We start from the raw sequence: 19,659 nt of genomic DNA on the forward strand, positions 1-19,659 counted from the left end.
TTGGAAAAAGGGGTAAACAGTGAGGTGGCAAAATATGCAGATGAAACAAAACATCACAAGATAGTGACGTCCCAGGCAGACTCTGAAGAGCTACAAAAGGATCTCTCAAAATTGGGTGCTTAGGCAACAAAATGGAAGATGAAATTCAATGTTGATAAATGCAAAGTAATGCACACTGGAAAACATAATCCCAACTATATGTATAAAATGATGGGTTCTAAATTAGCTGTTACCAAAGAGATCTTGGAGTCATTGTGGATAGTTCTCTGAACACATCCACTCAAAGTGCAACTGCAATCAAAAAAGCTAATGCAGAACATTGGGAGTCATTAAGAAAGGGATAGAAAATATCATATTGCCTCTTTATAAAATCATGGTACGCCTACATCTTGAATATTGCATGTAGATGTGGTCACCCCATCTCAAAAAAGATATATTGGAATTGGAAAACGTTCAGAAAAGGGCAATGAAAATGATTAGGGGTATGGAACAGCTGCCATATGAGGCGAGATTAATAAGACTGGGACTTTTCAGTCTGGAAAAAAGATGACGGGGGGGATATGATAGAGGTCCATAAAATCATGACTAGTGTGAAGAAAGTAAATAAGGAAGTGCTATTTACTCCTTCTCCTAACACAAGAACTAGGAGTCACCAAATGAAATTAATAGGCGGCAGATTTAAAACAAAAGGAAGTATTTTTTTCACACAATGCACAGTCAACCTCTGGAACTCCTTGCCAGAGGATGTTGTGAAGGCCAAGACTATAACAGGGTTCAAAAAAGAACTAGATAAATTTATGGAGGATAGGTTATTAGCGAGGATAGGCAGAGATGGTATCCCTAGCCTCTGTTTGCCAGAAGCTGGGAATGGGTGATAGGGGATGGATCACTTGATGATTACCTGTTCTGTTCATTCCCTCTGAAGCAGCTGGCATTGGCCATTGCCGGAAGACAGGATACTGGCCTATATGGACATTTGGTCTGATCCAGTGGGGCTGTTCTTAAGGTTGAAAACAGTTATACATTAGAGTTAACCTCTAAGTCATCTTTTGCTTCCATCAATTGTAAACTTTTTCAGGCTGATAATTTCAGTAAGAGGTTAAAGTTAACTTATTCCATACAAAAATTCTGCTGTTCAGCAGACTCTTTGCCATAAAATTAGTTGATCTTAGTATAGTTGCTAGTGGACTGCCCTCTCACTTGAAACAAAATCAGGTCAGGTTTGAGACACATTGCAGTGCAATTGCAGGGAAACTTGCTTGTCTGCAGTCCACATTATCAGCCTTGAAGCCCTCTATCCAGATCAGGAGGATTATAATCTACAATTTCAGGAGAACTAAATTCACTAAAGAAAAAATATTGGCAAATATCATTAAGAAAGCAAGGCAATCTTGCATTAATTCTTAGGTATACATTGCCACACTAAATTTTGAGGTAGCTTAAATCTGTTTACTATTAAAGCGGATGATTTCTAGTGAAATGTGTTTCTATTTCATGTTTACAGCAATGAAGTTGACAGAATGATGGAAAGGCATGAGCGTCTCAAGCCAGAAATGTTTGCAGAATTGCTACAGGCAGCAAATACTACTGATGACTTCAGGAAGTGCCCTGTAAGTAGACAGAATAAACAATTCTTACATTTCTGTGGTTTAGACATAGGAAATTACTTCCTAGGATTCAGATTTGATATTTTGTACTGCATTTGAGTGCAGCCCAACTTTGAACATGCAACCACTTGCATCTACTCCCTGAGTGACAGTTTGTCAGTACTTACCTACACATGCAGCTATTATCTGTGTGAGGGTTTGCACACCCAAATGGCCATTGTGAAAATGAGGTACTTAAGTCCATGTTTTGTTAGTTGAAACTCTTCACTTACTAAGAAATCACTTGGTTGGATTTGATGAACCTGAATGATAAATGCTGACTAAATGGAGTTTCCTTTAGTCTGATTTTTGGTAGTGTTATGACTTGATAAAACAGACTTTTTTCCATCTAGTTCATCTCAAGTCTCTTCTTTCTTGCTTGTGTCTGCCTTTCACTCTCTCTGTCATTCTCTCTCTTATAATTGTCTGCCTTTGTGTTCTAATACTGTTTGTTTCAGGGCCACAGAGAAATATTCCCGAAAAATACTAATCAGGGATCAAAGAGAAGACAATAATAATAAAGTCTGTGTCCTCCATCTCATAAGTTTGCCATAAGTGACTGGGGGAATGAATCTTAGCTGACTTTGAAGATGACATGATCAGGATGTGTGTCTAGTGTTTTATAACAGTATGAAATTACACATCTTCATGCAAAGAGTCTTGTGGCACCTTATAGACTAACAGACGTTTTGGAGTATGAGCTTTCGTGGGTGAATACCCACTTCGTCGGATGACATGCATCCAATGAAGTGGGTATTCACCCACGAAAGCTCATGCTCCAAAACATCTTTTAGTCTATAAGGTGCCACAAGACTCTCTTTGGTGCTTTTACAGATCCAGAATAACACGGCGGCTACTCTGATACTTCACATCTTCATGGTTGCTACTCACAATTTAGAGGTCATAAATTTTAAACTAGAGGCTAGGAAAGAAGTGTGGAACTTCTTTATTTTTACTCTGGTCATCCAATAACTTTCTCATTTTCTTAGTTGTTGGCATGTTCAATCTTTTCCGTCTCACTTTTTTCTTCTAGAGTAACTGTGGTCAAAAAATAAAAATCCGTCGTGTTCTCATGAACTGCCCTGAGATTGTGACAATCGGTTTAGTCTGGGATTCGGAACATTCTGACCTGACCGAAGATGTCATGCGGAATCTGGCAACACAACTTTATCTTCCTGGGGTATCTGAATTAAAACTAATCTATCTTATTTTTTAAATTTCAGTCCCAAAAGCTGATGCATCATGCTCATGCCTTTCCTCATATCTTTTTTTTTCCTTAAAATAAGTTTATATATACGTATATACTTGATCATAAGCCGGTTCGTTTATAAGCCAACCCCCCCAAGATGGATAAGTAAAAAACGGAAAATTTTTATAACCCATTCAGAAGCTGACCCTATAATTCAGGGGTCAGCAAACTTTGGCTCCCGGGCCATCAGGATAAGCCACTGGTGGGCTGAGATAGTTTGTTTACCTCGAGTGTCCGCAGGCACAGAGGTAAATCTAAGTAAACAAAGTGTCCCAGCGCGCCAGTTGCTTACCCTGACAAGCCGGGGCAGCAACTGGTGTGGAAATTTTTTTGTGGGGGAGAAGCTGGGAGTCGGAGGAGTAACCCCTGTGACCACCCCCCACATGACCCCACCCTGAGACCCCCACATTCTCCCCATTCCATTCCTTCCCACCTTATCTGGGGAGGGTCAGGGGAGGATGTATCTTACCTGGCTGGAGCTGCTCCGGCTGGCTGGGCAGCACAGACGCAGCCTCCTTCGGCGGGCTAGACCCGGCAGTGCGGCCGCAGCATGTTTCAGCGGGCTCTGGCGGGCCGAGCGGCAGGGCTGCAGCCTGCCAGCCCTGGAGCTGCAGTTGCTTCGGAGGCTCGGGGGAGAGCAGCGTGGAGAGACTCTGGCTCTGCCTCTTCCCTTCTGTCTCTGCTGGCTGTGCTGCCTCTCCTTGCTCCCCCTGTTGGGGGGAGGGGCTGTGTCCCACCTCTCCCTCACTATACCTGTTCATAAGCCGCCCCCTTTCTCTGGTGCTTCCCTTTTTTTACTAAAAAAATTTGGCTTATGAACGAGTATATACGGTAACTAGCTTTGGAATTACAATTAACATTTAAAAAATAGATCAGGGAGTATATTTTGTGTGAACTAATAATCTTCTCTACACATCTGTGGAGTAAAGTGGTGGTAACCTCATTTTACGTTTGGGGAACTGAAGCATCGAGAGTAATAGCAAAATTGTCAAGTGTCTGCTAACTTGAGACTGCTAGGGCCTGATTTTCAGACTTCATGGCATTTTTCTAATGTTTTATGTGTTCAAGAGGCAGGTCTAATTGACCTTGAGTACCCAGAACATAAACACAGAGTGAGTGGCCACTTGTGAAAAGCTTGGTTTAAGTGACTCCAAAGTATCAGTTCTCCAGGGTGACATTCAGTTGCCTTAACCATGAGGCCATCCTTTCTTTTCCTGCCGTCCTCACCTCGTTCGCTGTATACCTTCAAACTTCTGCAATTAATGAAGCAAAAGTCCTACAAACATGTGTCCCTCATCACACAATGGATTAGTTCTCTGAGCATCCGTCATCTTGTACACGGAATGAGGCAGGGATACTTTAGAAATTACATGCTCATGTAACTCCTGCAGATACACACACACACACAAGGAGACATGCATGCAACCTTGACTTAATCTAACTTTACAACCTCAGACGTGCTTTTTCTTTAATCTATACATAATCATTTTTACAGCTGTTCTATAGGGTTACAGATGAACAGGCCAAAAATAGTGAACTTTTTCTTGTGGGGATGATTTGCTACACAAGTCGACATTACTGTGCCTTTGCCTTTCATACCAAGAGTTGCAAGTGGGTGCTGTTTGATGATGCGAATGTGAAAGAGGTAGGCTTTCCATTATTAATGCTAGATTTAATGACCTTTATTTTTTTTAATGGTACATTGTGCCCCAAATATAATTTTTTCTGCTTTAGAACATAACTTATTCTTTTGACACCAGATTTAAAACAAACAGATTTCCTCATTTTCATGAAAAGTAGTTTGACAAGTTTTAAGTATTTTTTTTAAAAAGCACAACTTCACTGTTCTTAAATGTGCAATAATTGGATAGTTGATGTTAGTGTGATTTTTACTTAAAAATATAGGTTTAATGAATATGATAAAATCTGTTGATGGCTGTATTTGTTTGTAGTGTGTTGATGTTTAGTTTGCTAACTTGTATGTAAATATTTGCTTTTCTGCTCTAACTTCCATAAATTTAAAATTAGTAGTACAGCTGCAGTTGTGCTGTGTGTTTTAGGATAAAAAAAAGTAAAATAAATGTATGGAGATATACTTATCTCATAGAACTGGAAGGGACCCTGAAAGGTCATTGAGTTCAGCCCCCTGCCTTCACTAGCTGGACCAAGAACTGATTTTGCCCCAGATTCCTAAGTGGCCCCCTCAAGGATTGAATTCACAACCCTGGGTTTAGAGGGCCAATGCTCAAACCACTTAAACCACTGAGCTATCCCTCCCCTATGATCAGACATTCAATTTGGTTTATTAAGGTATGCTTATAATTGGATTTAAGTACTAGTTAATTTTATATTTGCAAAAATATGGGCATTTTCTTATTAGGTTGGAACAAAATGGAAAGATGTGGTCTCCAAGTGCATTCGATGTCATTTTCAGCCATTGCTGCTATTTTATGCTAACCCCGATGGTACAGCTGTATCGACAGAAGATGCCCCAAAGCATATAATTCACTGGTCTCATTACAAAGCAGCTGCAGGAGATGACTTGGGTAATAAAGTTTTGACTAACACTATTTTTTATAGAATATGACCAATGTCTGGAGGTAATTAACTGTCCTGACCTTAAGTGCCTTTATCAATAATTATCTAAATGTCCTGATAACATTTGGTGTGTGTATACTTTAACATTAGAACTATCAAAAATGTTTTGTTTCAAATGTTAGAATGTGGCTTGAGACAGTTAAAGGATTCCTAACTAGAAACATTCTTTAACTGTAAAAACACAAATGGCTAAAACACTAAAATTACACATTGGAAGAATATGGTAAATCTTACTTCTCTAAGCTGGTACCGTCAACCTGCGGAACTCTTTGCCAGAGGATGTTGCGAAGGCAAAGACTATACTGGGGTTCAAAAAAGACCTAGATAAGCTCATGGAGGATATGTCTATCAATGGCTTGTAGCCAGGATGGGAGCCTCTGTTTGCCAGAAGCTGGGAATGGGCGACAGGGGATGGATCACTTGATGATTACCTGTTCTGTTCATTCCCTCTGAAGCACCTGGTATTGGCCACTGTCAGAAGACAGGATATGGGCTAGATGGACCATTGGTCTGACCCAGTATGGCTGTTCTTATGGCCTTATGTTGACCAAGTGATCTCACTTAACCAAGAAAGAGAGAACTTTGATTTTTCTATTGTGTGGTGTTCTGTTTTGTTTGTGACTAAATAGTATAACTAATAGTATTTAATTGTTAAATAGTATTTAATATTAGTCATGGCATGTTTTGTCTGCATGAGAGTGGCTAGGTGATGGTATATATGTATCGGTTTTTTGGATACCCTCAAAATAGTATAAACTGCAAAAAAGGTTTTGAGGAAAAACTGTGAGCAAGTGATGACGGTTCAGAACCTTGAAGCCTTGAGGGTTGCAGGAAACATATTATTTAGGGATTCATTATGGAAGGGCAGTATAGTCTCCCTGCCTGGTCAGAATCTAGCCCTTTGACTGTGCAATGTTTGGCTATTTTCTAGTGGACCTATCTGTTATAAAATTTGAAAGTGATGATGAAAGGAAAATTGGATTTGGCCTGTTCCCATTCACTTCGTGAACTGTTCCCTGATGGTGACAGTCTCAAGGAAGAAAATCAGAAGTGAAGGCCATCACCATATTTATATTGGCAAATTGTATAATATGTAACATATTACAAAAATCTTCTTGTATGCCACAAACTATTAAGTGAACTATTAAGTAAAACTTAAAGTAATCCAAAACTATACTTTCTAATTCTTGAAATTAAAAATAAATGTGGTGAAGATGTAAATGAGCAAGAATTTCATTTCTGAAGATTAATGATGTATAATGTTATAGGATTTGAGAAGTCATCCGTTCCAAAGTCAGATCTCACAAAAGAGAATGGATTTGGAGAATGTGCTGGTCAGAAGAGCATTAAAAAATTTCAGACAGACACTTCAGCATTCAGTAGAAGCCATATTCAAGCAAGTGGTGGTAGGATGCCAGGTAATAAAATATGTAATTTCCTAACTCTTTTTACAGCAGTGTTATTTTGGATACATTTTCTTTAGCTGCAAAGCTTGTTCTGAAATAGTTCCATCATTGGTACTGAACTTTCAGTCCACCTACCATGAAGACTGACTAAATGGCATGTGAAAAACTAATTTGAACTTAGTCACTATATGACTAAGTTCTCCACTGCCCTCCTGCCCCAATAAAAATCCACTATTGTAATGTGTTGGACTGTAGTTAGCTGTAATTCTTTGCTTTTAAATTGATCTTTCCTTGTCCTATGTTTGGAAAGCATAAGTAGCAATAGTCACTTCCTTTTTATGGTGGCCTTCTACTATATTTGTTAAAACATCAGTCTATTTTTATGTGTAAATCAGATTTTCAGGTTAAGACAAATTACAAAATTCTCATATCAGGATATCACAATTGGGTGACGCTGATGCAGGAAGGACATAGCTTGCCCTCACTTCCAGCCCCTCCCCCTCATTGGGTTGCCAATGTGGTTTACACCTTAAAGACCAGTAAGAGAGAAGGAATGAAGGACCTAGACAAGAGAAACTGATTCTGCTTAATTGAGATTTATTTTCTCTGTTAATTACCCCCTCCTGTCTCCCAATGTCTAGATGGGAGATAAAATTAGCTAAAATTATTTTCTTCTTACCACTTGAAGCCAGACTTGATGGCTAAAGTACTTTTTTCTTTCACTGTAAATTTTAAAAATGTTCAACTTGCTATTAACTCACTTGGGACCGATGGTGACCCAAAAATGAACACTGCTCCCTGACTGGGAACATCAGTTTAAATAAAACAGATTAGATTCTGTACTTGAAACTCTACTATATTCTCAAAAACAAAGCCCTTGCTTTTGATGAAGTAATTAGTATTAACTCTCTGCTTTGTTTTAGTATGAGCCCTAAAGGTTAATTTTCATTCAGGTCAAATAGTTTTAGATCCAGAGGGAAAACATGTAGTATGTTCAACAGTTACAATTAAACCTTGCTTACATGAAGCACAGTTAGTGTACATATTTTGTTAAATTTATAACTTTACATTTGTAAGGATCCTTTTAAGGTAAGTATTATATATTATTGTATTAATTAACCTTAATGGATTTTGCTATGTGCAGACTGTTTTTTTTAATTTTTAAAATTTGAGGTAGATAGAAGGTGGTGGTGTAGCCTTCACTAGAATGTGAAGGTATAGAAAGTGTAATTGTACGTGCTTTTTGCCATGGTTATTTAGATAAGATGCAATAACAAATATTTTTGTAGTTAAGTTAGGGCACAGTGATCAGAAGGACAAATTAAAGGACATCTCCAAAGAGTGTGCCCAGAAGGCAGTTGATATGAGAAACTTTTCATCCTACCTAAGAAAAGATTCAGACAGAGGACCAAGAAGAGACTCTGGGAGACAAAGAGGTACATTTAAAAATCAAACTTTAGAAACAAATGGCTAAAATATCAATTTGTCTAGATTAAAAATGTTATTTGCTACTTTAGATAAAGAAAAAAATCCCAAGATTAGAAACGTCTGTAAAAGTGGAGACTTTAAAGTTTGTGCCATTTGAGTCTCTCTCCCCCCCCCCCCACCCCCCTTTCTTTCCTTAAATTGTTATGGCATAGCAGGAATAAAATAGCACAACAATGTCAGACAGGGAAGATTTTTATTAAAAGAATGTACTTGAAGGAGAACTTCAATGGAGCTTCTTTTCTTTTTTTTTTTTTTTTTCCTTTTCTTTCATTTTACAAGATCTAATAGGGGAAGACCACTCTCATTTTAAGTCAGGATCACCTCCTGCTGGAAATGGATTTAGACACTACACTGATCAGCGCCTATATGGTAGCCAGGGAAGAGGACCCTACAAACATGAAAGAGTACCAAACCAAACCAGGCCTGCTGCACGTGTCTTAGGGTCAAATAAAAGAGAAGTTTTTCCTACTGGGGAGAAAATGATGAGCAGGGTTAGGGCTGATAGTGCCACTGGCTATGATACAGACAGCAGCCAAGACTCTAGGGAAAAAGGAAGTATCAGCAGAAGCAGAAACAGAGGTTGGAAACCTATGCGAGAGACACTAAATGTGGACAGCATTTTCAGTGAGACTGAGAAGCAGCAGCATAGCCCACAGCATAAGGCAAATCCAAGCAGTAAACCTAAACATGAAAAGGAACAGAGCTTTAACAATTGGCCAAAAGAGAACCAAACCCAGAAAGGGTTAATGACTATTTATGAAGACGAAACAAAACAGGAGACAGGAAGTCGGAGTTCCTTGGATTCAGAAGGAAAAGGAAATACTGAGAAAATTAAAGGATTTACGGAGAGAAAAGTTCATGCTGACAGTTGGCAGATGCAAAGAACTGAGTCTGGATATGAAAGTAGTGATCATATCAGCAATGAATCTGCCAATCTGGATTCGCCTATTGTTGAAGCAACTAGCCCCTTGATGTCCAGTGGTATTAAAGAAACTGTTTCCTGCAGGTAATGCTAACAAATACTCTAAATAAGAGTCTTAATGAAGTGTTTTCTGGATTGTGGGTAAAGTTAACTGTCTGAAATATTCCATCTTTTATTGGAGGCAACAGTTTTAGAATCTAGGAAAGGTTGAAATTGGGTCCTAGAGAGTGGGAGGGGTTGTGTAGGAAACAAATGCAAAGTCAAATAAACTGTGAGACTAATTATGAATTCTGTATAATCATCATGGCCCAACACTCTCTCACCATTCAAAACTCTCATTAACTCTTATGAGACTTGTACATGTAAGGGCTGCAGAATTGGTCCCTTAGTGAGTAGAATTTATGGGAAGGCTGATGGACAAATCTGTGAGTGGTGTGAAAGCAATGTTGCATGTAATCTAGAATGAAACATTTATGTAGGATTTTAGATGTACATCTTGCAGTTCAGTGGGTAAAGTGCGCCAAATAAATCTGTGCCTCAGAACTTATAATGTAAATGCACACGTTGGTACAATTAACACACCAGTTTAACAAATCCTGAGCATTATTAAACTTTTTTGCAAACTGTAATATACAGAAACAATGAACATAAGATGATATAAACCTTTAACAGCGTGTTTTCATGGCTCTCTAACACTGAAGACCTGAAGCAGTGTTTTCAACCTGCTAGGCATCTAAATTTTCTCTTCCTTTGAACCATGTTTTTTTTTTTTTAAAAAGCTAATATATTACACCAAGCTCTGCCACTTAAAATAGTCCTTGCCTTCCTAGCCGATAAATATTTTTGGTAGTAGAAATACTACAGATAAATAACTGAATTTCAGTGACAAGTTGCTTATGCCATTTTTTATATGTACTTTTCTAAGGCTGTGTCTACACTGCACACCTTTCAGTGGTACAGCTGTGCTGGTACAGCTGTGCCGCTGTAAGGTACACTGACTGAATAGCCACTCTTCGTTGGCAGGAGAGAGCTCTCCTGCTGACAAAATAAAATGACCCCCAATGAGGGGCGGTAGCTTTGTCAGTGGGAAAGCGTCTCCCGCTGACAAAGCACTGCCCACAACGGCGCTTTTTATTGGTAAAACTTTTGTAAGTTGGAGGTGGAACCGGAAGTGCAGTGAAGACTGAGCCTAAATCATTAATGGACTAGTGGAAAGCAGTTTATCAGTGATTTTTTGGTTAACACAGCTCCTTCTGAGGGAACTTCTTGAGACTGCTTTCAGGATGTAGGGGGAAAAACAACTTGAAAGATACACAATGTCTGTGTATTCCAGTAGGCTCTTAGGATACATCTACACAGCAGTTAAACAGCTGCAGTTGGCCCCCAGGTCAACTGTCTCTGGCTTGCGAGGCTCAGTCTGTGGGGCTGTAAAATTTCTGTGTAGCGGTTCAGGCCTGAGCTCTGACACCCTCCTCCCTCATGGGGTCCCAGAGATCAAGCTTCAGCCTTTTTTTACCCTTGCAGCCCAAGCCCTGCAAGCCAGAGTCAGCTGACTGAGGCCAGACATAGCTGTGCCATGGGTCTTTTATTTCAGTGTTAGATGTACCCTTCATTTTTTTCCTCACTTCCCTCAAATATTATTCCTTGTTTTCTTCTCCTGCCAAGTTACTACACATCTCTCCTATACTTTTAGTGATGTGTACCTCTTTTTCCCTACCTTCTCAAGACAAGGAAGGTAGAGAGTAGTCATGGCTCCTACCAAAGGTATTAGGAAGAGAGCTTAGGGGATCAATCCTCTTGCTGTACCTAATCTGTTGAATTTTTCTTTCAAGCCTGCTGTTATAACTTTCTAGCTGAATTTTGTGATAAAGACTTATTTTAAAAGCTTCACAACTAGATACAAATGAATGGGCCTAAGTGGCAATCACAACTCATTGAGGGAAGATCGCAGTTTTAATATTGATACAAACAAGATGTTACTGAGTAAATGCATGTCTAAATTAGGAAAATAGGTTGTGTTTAAAATGTGTTATGCCTAGTGTAAACAGGTCTTATGCTTTTAAAAAAATATTTTAGCTGGTTGTGGTCAGCGCAAGGCTCTGACGTGTTTTAACCCCCAAACATTTTAGGGTTTAAACTTGTAACACTTTGATGTATTTTCAGTTGTTTGCATCTAGTTGGATGTGATGGTAAATATCTGTCACAATATAACTGTTTTGGATGAAAAATCCTAAAATCCATTTCTCCTGTGTTAAGAGTGACAAAAATTAAGCCATACTTATTTTAATGGTTTTTCTGGAATAGTTTTATATGAAAGTGACATGGAACATTCACTTGGGCCCATATTTCATTCAAGGAAAATGATGATGTGCAATATTTTCCCAGATTATGGTCCCATGAATTGTTCACTCCACACAATCAACCTCCACCTTCCCCAAAAGGTAAACAGATGGGTCTTATAGCATGACCTGAAAATTTGCATATTCTGAAATAAGGAAGGAACAAATTCCAAAGCCAGGTACCCTGGTTGAAAATCTCTGCCAGTAGTAGTAGTTGGAGGATGAGTTTAACCAAAGTTTTTGTGTGACGACTGTCATGGTAAATCTATCTATTGTTTACCACAGCATAAGCACAGATCTAATAATGTAAATCTGAAAAGTGCATAATAAAACAGCCCATAGCCCAACATTCTTCTCTTCACTGAGATCTCTCTTCAAAACAGACTTTTTCTGGAAAGATTTCCAAAGAAGAACATTACAATGGTTGGTATTTAAACAAAAATTAAGCAAACTTTCAGTTTAATTGCTTTGAGGTTTGATGTTATCTGGTTCACAGATTCTGTCTGATCCATTATTTTCCCTTATATTGGTTAAAAGTCGTTTGGGGCAGAGCTGTTTTTTCCTTCTTCTATATGTTGCACAGCGCTGAAAAGCTTTCTAGATGATCAGTCCGAGTCAGGGGTCGGCAACCTTTCGGAAGTGGTGCACTGAGTCTTCATTTATTCACTCTAATTTAAGGTTTCGCGTGCCAGTAATACATTTTAATGTTTTTAGAAGGTCTCTTTCTATAAGTCTATAATATATAACTAAACTATTGTTTTATGTAAAGTAAATAATGTTTTTAAAATGTTTAAGAATTTTCATTTAAAATTAAATTAAAATGCAGAGCCGCTCAGACTGGTGGCCAGGACCCGGGCAGTGTGAGTGCCACTGAAAATCAGCTCACATGCTGCCTTCGGCACCCGGGCCATATGTTGCCTTCCCCTGGTCTGAGTAATTGACAATCGTGGGGGAGAGGGAGCAACAGTAACTCTTCTACTCTTTGTAGCTGGATGTTCATGTACTTCTACAAGATACATCTTTGAAGCTGAATCAGTAGTATGTGTTACTGAATCTTTCAGGATGCTCAAATCAAAACGAAGTGCTATTTTTTTCCATTAAGGCATATACAGGGGAAGGGGATGGGAATGTAATTCTGGCTCTGTAACAGCACGTTTGATTGGTTGAAACAGGCAAATTGGTCAAATACAATCTAACTGACATGGTAATGTGTTTGTGCCCTGAAGCTATCAAACTAAGTTTTTAGTGCATAAGGAAGGTTCTAACTGTGTGGTAAAATTAAACTTTGAAGAAAATGGCAACAACATAAAATTTTGTCTGTGTATATGTTTGCATATAATAAAAAAAAACTTTCTGGAGAGGAGGAATTGAAAAGTTAAATATTTAAGAGCACATTTTTTCATGTGCCCATTTGGAAATATTTGGAGTTGAAAGCTTGTCCTTTAAAAAGTGTGCTTTTTCTCAGTCTGGTAACTGAGAGGAAGATTTTTAAAGGCAAAATGGGAGTTGGGCACCTAACTCCCATTTATGCTTTGGACTATTTATCATTTAAGGGGAAATTTTCAAAACTATATCCTGCCTTCTCCCTGGCCTTCATTGAGGACAAATTTTAAGCAATTTTTGTTCCCAAATAATGTAAGTTGTTGGTGTCAATCACCATTCACATCCAGCACATCATTTTTCAATCACTGATAACTTTGAGACCCAACTCTATATATTCTGCTCATCTGTAGAATATACTGCTTAAACAGAAAGACTTGTAAATTTTGTAAGGAGAGGGAGGATTAGGTCCTAAATTAGTGTTTGTAAAGCCAAAGTAATGTGTTGTACACACACAGAATTAAATGTTTTATAGTATACTTACATATATGGGCAACTGTAATCGTGCACTAATATTTAAATTTTAAACTACAAGGTCTGTTTTGTTTTTCAGTGACCAGAATCCGTCGATCAAATATACGGAAAGTGTGTTGCAGTCTACCTCCCAGCAGAACAGAAACTATTTTGATGGTGAGAATTTTAACTTGCATATTTACTATAAAGTTTTCTAAAGAACCTCTGGATGTGCTGTTGTCCAAAATTGCTGTTTTATCAATTAATAAATTTTAATACTGTGTAAAAAGTTAAAAGGTTCCAGATAGACTTTGCATAGTTACTGGTAGTTCAGATTTTGCAGAGTTGACCACCCAATAAAAGTGAACTTCTCCTTCTCTTACTATGCCAACCGTTGCTGCTTAGTACTAGATTACCAAGTCTTAGATTTGCATTGGCAAAATGGGCAAGTTCACATGTGAAGTTAATTTGTATTTGGGTGAATCTGAACGGAATCTATATAGTACTGGGAATATGTCCCACTGGGCCACCATTTTCCCATGGAGAGATGCCTTGCTTCCATTCTGTACATATCCTGTGTGTTTATAGCCTTCCCTTGTCTTCCTGGTGGCAAGCTGGCTCTCTTTTTCTCCACAATGAATACTAATATTTTGATTCATTCTTCAAATACCATTACTCAGTGTTCTGACTAATCTTAATAATTTGAGTTCTTCACCTCAACTTGGTAACCCTGGCTAAACTGATGCCATTTGGTATTTCTAGGAACATGTATAATTTTTAATAAATTGTACTAGAGAGCTCCTTTATTAGGCAGCCTCATTTGTTAAGAAACCGCACCAAGTGATTTTAAAAACAACCAACCAACCGCTCAAGTATGTTGGAACAGTAGCTCTTGTCTTCTCCATACCGTGAGCTCTTAGTGCAACAGAGAAAAGCTTGGGAGACCCGATCATCCCAATCTGGTCATGAGGCTCATCACATACCCACGTAGGAGAAAATCTCTGTTAATTAACTGGTATTTGTTGAACCCTGGAATTATCACTTAAATCATGTTTCATTGTAAAGCTGAGTTGGCTGTTACATAATTCAGATTACAGTGCACTAGTGCAATTTTTGGTTACCCATGTCTTTCAGCATGCTGGATTAGACTGCATTTGTTTCTACAGTTTACTTAGCTCTCATACAGTGCTTTCCATTGGTAGATCTCCAAGCACTTTATAGATGGGGAAACTGAGGTACAGAGAGTGGAAGTGACTTGCAGAAGGTCAGCCTGCAGACCCGTGGCAGAGCTGGAAATAGATCCCAGGTCTCCTGAGTCTCAGTCCAGTGCTCTAGTCACTAGGTCACACAAATAACTTGTCCTTACTTGTGTATGCTAGACATAGGCATGACAGAATTCAATTTTTTAAAATAAATTTGAGCTTTTCGCTTTCTATAGATGTAAATGTTCATAGTTGTGGAAAATCATGCGGTGGGAGGGAGGGGAGACAATGTGGAGGCTGAACAGTAATTATCCAATGACATTAGAGAGAGAAATTCAACAAGTTAAAGCTGCATAGCTGTTAAAAACAAATTGTCAACATCATGTGTCAAAATAGTCAAACGAAATATCCTTAATTCAAACTCTAAGTTCTCAAGCAGCACCTTTATCTGTAAATTTCAGTTATTGATGGAAATATTTGGGTGTGGATGGGTGGGGGATGCTTCCTGGGGTTACCCAGGGTTGTGAGGAACCTTGCTACTGCCCGCCCTTAGCAAGAAGAGGCCATGTCTGTACCTGCTGTGGATCAGTTTCCCAACGCTGCCATCCTCTGGCAGTACAAGAGCTGCCTTCCAGGCCTTGCTCTTTCTTTACAGGTTAATGATAGGCACAGTCCAACCCCCCAAGTCCTCCAGGTGTCTACCTGGAGTGCCCAGCCCCTGATCCACTGGATACTCAGAATTCCCAGATCTAAAGGAACAGTACATCACAGCTTACCAGTTACACCATAGAAGACAGCTCCATTTAACACACACAGCACTTAGGTTTGTTTGTAGAGAAAGCAAGTTTATGTAACATAGAGCAGAGTCAAATGATAGCATGCAGAAATATTGGAAGCCAAGGTTAGATATAAAATAAAATCATAACATGCATAGTAGAGGCTAAACTTAACTAAAATGATATTATCATAAGACAGAGCAAAAGCTCACCTAAAATCTTTCCACGGTATTACAGCCAGGCTTGGCTGTGATCTTCCTTCATGAAACAAGCATGCCATTGTCGTGGCGTCTCAGTGGAAAGATTCAGAAGTTTCTTTTTTTTTCTGTCCCTAAAGTTATAGTTCATTGTCTGCACTTGTAGACAGGATAACCTTCATTGCATATATATTTTTTTCTCCTCTGGAAACTTTGCAATCAATTAACATTCTGCTTAAACTGTAAATGGGTTGTCCACTGTGAATCTTGCATTACTCAATTTATGTGTAGACAGATGGCTAAATGTAAACCTGTCTCTCACCTCTACTGGTGACCAGCCCCAAATCAGAGAACCTAAGAACATAATTTTCAGTATAATACATGCATAACTCCTTGCATACTATCCATGTATGCATTTCATAATCATTGAGGACTCTTATGATACTAGCTTTCATTAGAAACTTTACATGATATACTTTGGTGAACTAGTAAAGTAAATACCAGAGCCAGGGGATCCCTGTAACCCTTATGCACTCCTGTGCTCCCTGCCAATTGGCACCATGAGGTCCCTGGATCACAAAAGTGAAATCAACATTTACCGATAAAAATCTAGTCCTTCCAAGCCTACACTATATTCCCTTATTAGAAATACTCCCAGAGTTCCATCTCCTTTGTTTTCCTTTCAAAACTTTCTCTAACACTGATTAAATTGAAATCTCCATTTTTACTGCTTGCCAACAATCGACAGCCATTGTAAGTGTCTCTCTATTATGAGGATGAGAATGTATAACTTTTTTTTGTTAAATCTTTTTTAAATTCCTTGGGTTCCATTCAGGAATTTTTTTCTCTAGAACTATAGGTCTTCTGCTGGGTACTGGGCCGGCTCTAAGTTTTTTGCTGCCCCAAGTAGAGGGAAGAAGGGAAAAAAAAATCTCTAAGAGCGCAATTGCCAAAGCAAAAAAAAACAAAACAAAAAACCCAACCTCAGAGCGCAACTGCTGAAGCAAAAAAACAACCCAGAATGCTGCCCCAAGCACCCAGAATGCCACCCCTGGAATTATACCGCCCCAAGCACATGCTTGGTTTGCTGATGCCTAGAGCTGGCCCTGGCTGAGTATAAACTCAGTACTAAGTCTGATCTTAAGTAGCCGTACACGTCACTCAGAAGCTTTTCATTTTTTCATCAGATACGTAGCAATATTAGGAGGAAATACTTATAATAAGGAAATTAACTTCCTTTACATATTAAAATGTCTGGATTTTTATAAAGCTGGTAAGTGCCTCAGCATATAAATATTACAGGAAATAGTATGAGGTCAGCCAAAATCACAACCTAATGACAGTGAAGCAATTACATTTTCTGTACTTGTACAAAGCAGTCTGTCAGCTGGTGGCAATGAACATAAGGCCACTTACTAAGGTAATTTTATAATTACCTAGCTGCTTTTTTAATCTTCTGTTTGATTTGTGTGGTTTCTGTTTTTTAACCTTAAATCCAAATCTACAGTATCTTTTCTCTGCCATTATTCTAATTCTTTATTGGATATACATGAATTCTTCTTCAATCTGGTTTTCTTGTCACATGAAGTGAATAACTTAAATTGCCAGGTATTGTGTGGATTACCTAGAATATATTTGCCCTTAACATTTATGCTACAACAAAAATTTGTTGTATTGTCTTTGTGTATCAGTGGGAGAATGGACACTGTTGTTCACTGGCAGTAGGAATAAGTTAGTGACAATGTATCAAAGGACACCTCAGTAACTAATGCAAATTAGATGTAACCAAACCATATTTGAAATTTTCAGTTGCTGAAGTATTGTTCAGAGGTTACTGAATAAACTGTGTTCAAATACTACATTTTAAAAATATTTGTATGGCAAATATTTTCTCAAAAAATGCATAAGATCAGCATCATTTGAAAGCTTTGTATATAGAATCCTAAATATTCCACTTAAATAACTAAATGTTTACTGTTAAACTATTCAGAATCTATATACCTTCCAGATCAAAATGGTTATTTACAAGTTGCAACAAATTTGTTCCTTTTTAAAGCAAGTGTAATTAGTGTAAATTGTAAGTAATGGGTATAGTGCATTCTAACGGTTCAATTGGGGGAGTAATGTTGGGATAAAGGGCAGTTAAAGGAACAAATCAGGTTGGCATATGCTCAGATACATAGGTGTAACCACAAACCAGATTGGAGGCGGAGGAAAATAGAGATGCCTTTGTCTTTTTAAAGAAACTTGTGAATTTTAAATTTGCATTGGGTCAATGATTATATTTTGAGTCCCTTAAAATATACAAAAATATGTCTGTCTGGCACTTCATGTGCCTTTTGAATTAAGTTAAGAAAATAAGTAGTCAAACTAAACCAACCAAGGTCCCCCACCAGCTATTGTATTAACCTCTTGGAGATGGGGGTGTACAAGAAATAGTACTTTTAGAAAGTTACACATACCCTGAACAGAAAAATGGAATTCAGTCTAGTTCAGATTCCAGCTGTCACTGGCTACTTATTTGATTTTGGACAAATCAGGTTTTGTCTTGTTTCTCTCCCTCCCCCGCCCTCATCTTTATCATGGCATTAACAGCAGAATTAAACCAGTTAGACAAGTGCTGAGTACTTTTGAAAATCCTACCCTTAATTCAGAAAGCTGTTTACTCTGATCAGTTTTGATACAGCACTTACATAGTAATTCATGTAAAAGCAGCAAAGAGTCCTGTGGCACCTTATAGACTAACAGACATATTGGAGCATGAGCTTTCGTGGGTGAATACCCACTTCGTCGGATGCATGCATAGTAATTCATGTTATTTATTAGTGAATGTAGTGTTCATGAAAGCTACCAGCTGTACTGCCCAAGAGACTGAAGTCCTTTTATTTTACAAAGGAGAGATAGCATAAGCAGTGGCAATACAAGCTTTCCAGCTGTCCCTGCCAGTGTTCCTCAGACTTCTAAGCTGAAGGGACCTTCTTCGGGGGTAAGAGGAAAGTTTACTTTCCTCTCCCATCTTTTGCCTACAGACAGCTTGTTACCTAAGCCTATTTAATGGAATTTCTTGCAGTGTGGACACCTGTCCATGCTAATTAATGGAGAGAGCACTTATTAATTGACTCATGATGACTCCTTCTCTGACACAATATGTAGACCTACTGCATTATATTATTGGGATTTTCCTCTCCCTACTTCGACATTTTTGTCGAGTCCTATGTTATCATGATAGTTTATTTCCAAACTGAATATGGTTATTCTTCATTGACCTTAGATCCATTCTGTATCTTCTGACAGAGGCAGTAAACTTTCAATAACTGTGTCTCAAACTCCATACTTATCTACTAAGCAAGAGGATTATAAGCAAAATTTATAAATATCAATTACAGTATTTTAATCAAATTTATTTTGCCAGGGTCAGGTGTGAATGACACATTAAAGCAACTCTTGTTCTATATCTTTTTCATCTTAGTGAATGGGATGGAAAAGGTGAACTGGAAATGAGTCTATAGAAAGTTAACTATCCTTTAAATGTAGTGATGTGGAAATATTCAGACACTTCTCTCTTTGGGCTCTGTTAGTCATCAACATGCAGGGATGTTAGGACTTTAGAGAATTGGTAAAGGGTTATGGAATATTTTGAGAGTATCGTGGATGTTTGTAGCTAGTGAAGCTCCATAATGACTAAAGCCTTTCCCATCATAAAGTTTTTAGTGACATGTAGAAGGAGTTGTCTTCACCTGAATCCTGGTGGATAAGTGTCCACAAAACTGCAAATGCTAAAGACCAAAGGAGAATGGAATTACCCTGTCACCCTTGAGGCTACCCTCCTTAGAATGGGGTTTTGAGGTTGTAACAGGGTTCATTACTGACTGCTGGCATGCCTCCTCGTGGCTCACCTGGGGAATAACTCGTCACTAGTCAGACGCCCCTTCCTGCGGTCACTCAGCTGTTGTCGTAGTCTCACCCTCCAGGACTCAGGGTAGCCATCTTCTTTGGGACTTGG

At 38.5% G+C, this 19,659-nt stretch overlaps 1 protein-coding gene across 2 annotated transcripts in view; it reads left to right on the plus strand.

Annotated features, from left to right (window-relative positions):
* USP53 (ubiquitin specific peptidase 53) overlaps nucleotides 1-19,659 on the plus strand; it is a 52,953-nt gene that overhangs the window by 20,551 nt on the left and 12,743 nt on the right. For both annotated transcript variants that reach the window (XM_039540003.1, XM_039540004.1), the window contains exons 7-14: nucleotides 1,505-1,610; nucleotides 2,680-2,826; nucleotides 4,391-4,540; nucleotides 5,276-5,441; nucleotides 6,762-6,911; nucleotides 8,189-8,335; nucleotides 8,667-9,393; nucleotides 13,582-13,658. In XM_039540003.1, coding sequence (XP_039395937.1) covers nucleotides 1,505-1,610; nucleotides 2,680-2,826; nucleotides 4,391-4,540; nucleotides 5,276-5,441; nucleotides 6,762-6,911; nucleotides 8,189-8,335; nucleotides 8,667-9,393; nucleotides 13,582-13,658 — 1,670 coding nt within the window. The remainder of the gene's footprint in view (nucleotides 1-1,504; nucleotides 1,611-2,679; nucleotides 2,827-4,390; nucleotides 4,541-5,275; nucleotides 5,442-6,761; nucleotides 6,912-8,188; nucleotides 8,336-8,666; nucleotides 9,394-13,581; nucleotides 13,659-19,659) is intronic.

The sequence above is a fragment of the Mauremys reevesii genome, linkage group 5 (assembly GCF_016161935.1).
Source record: "Mauremys reevesii isolate NIE-2019 linkage group 5, ASM1616193v1, whole genome shotgun sequence".
Classification (NCBI taxonomy): Eukaryota; Metazoa; Chordata; order Testudines; family Geoemydidae; genus Mauremys; species Mauremys reevesii.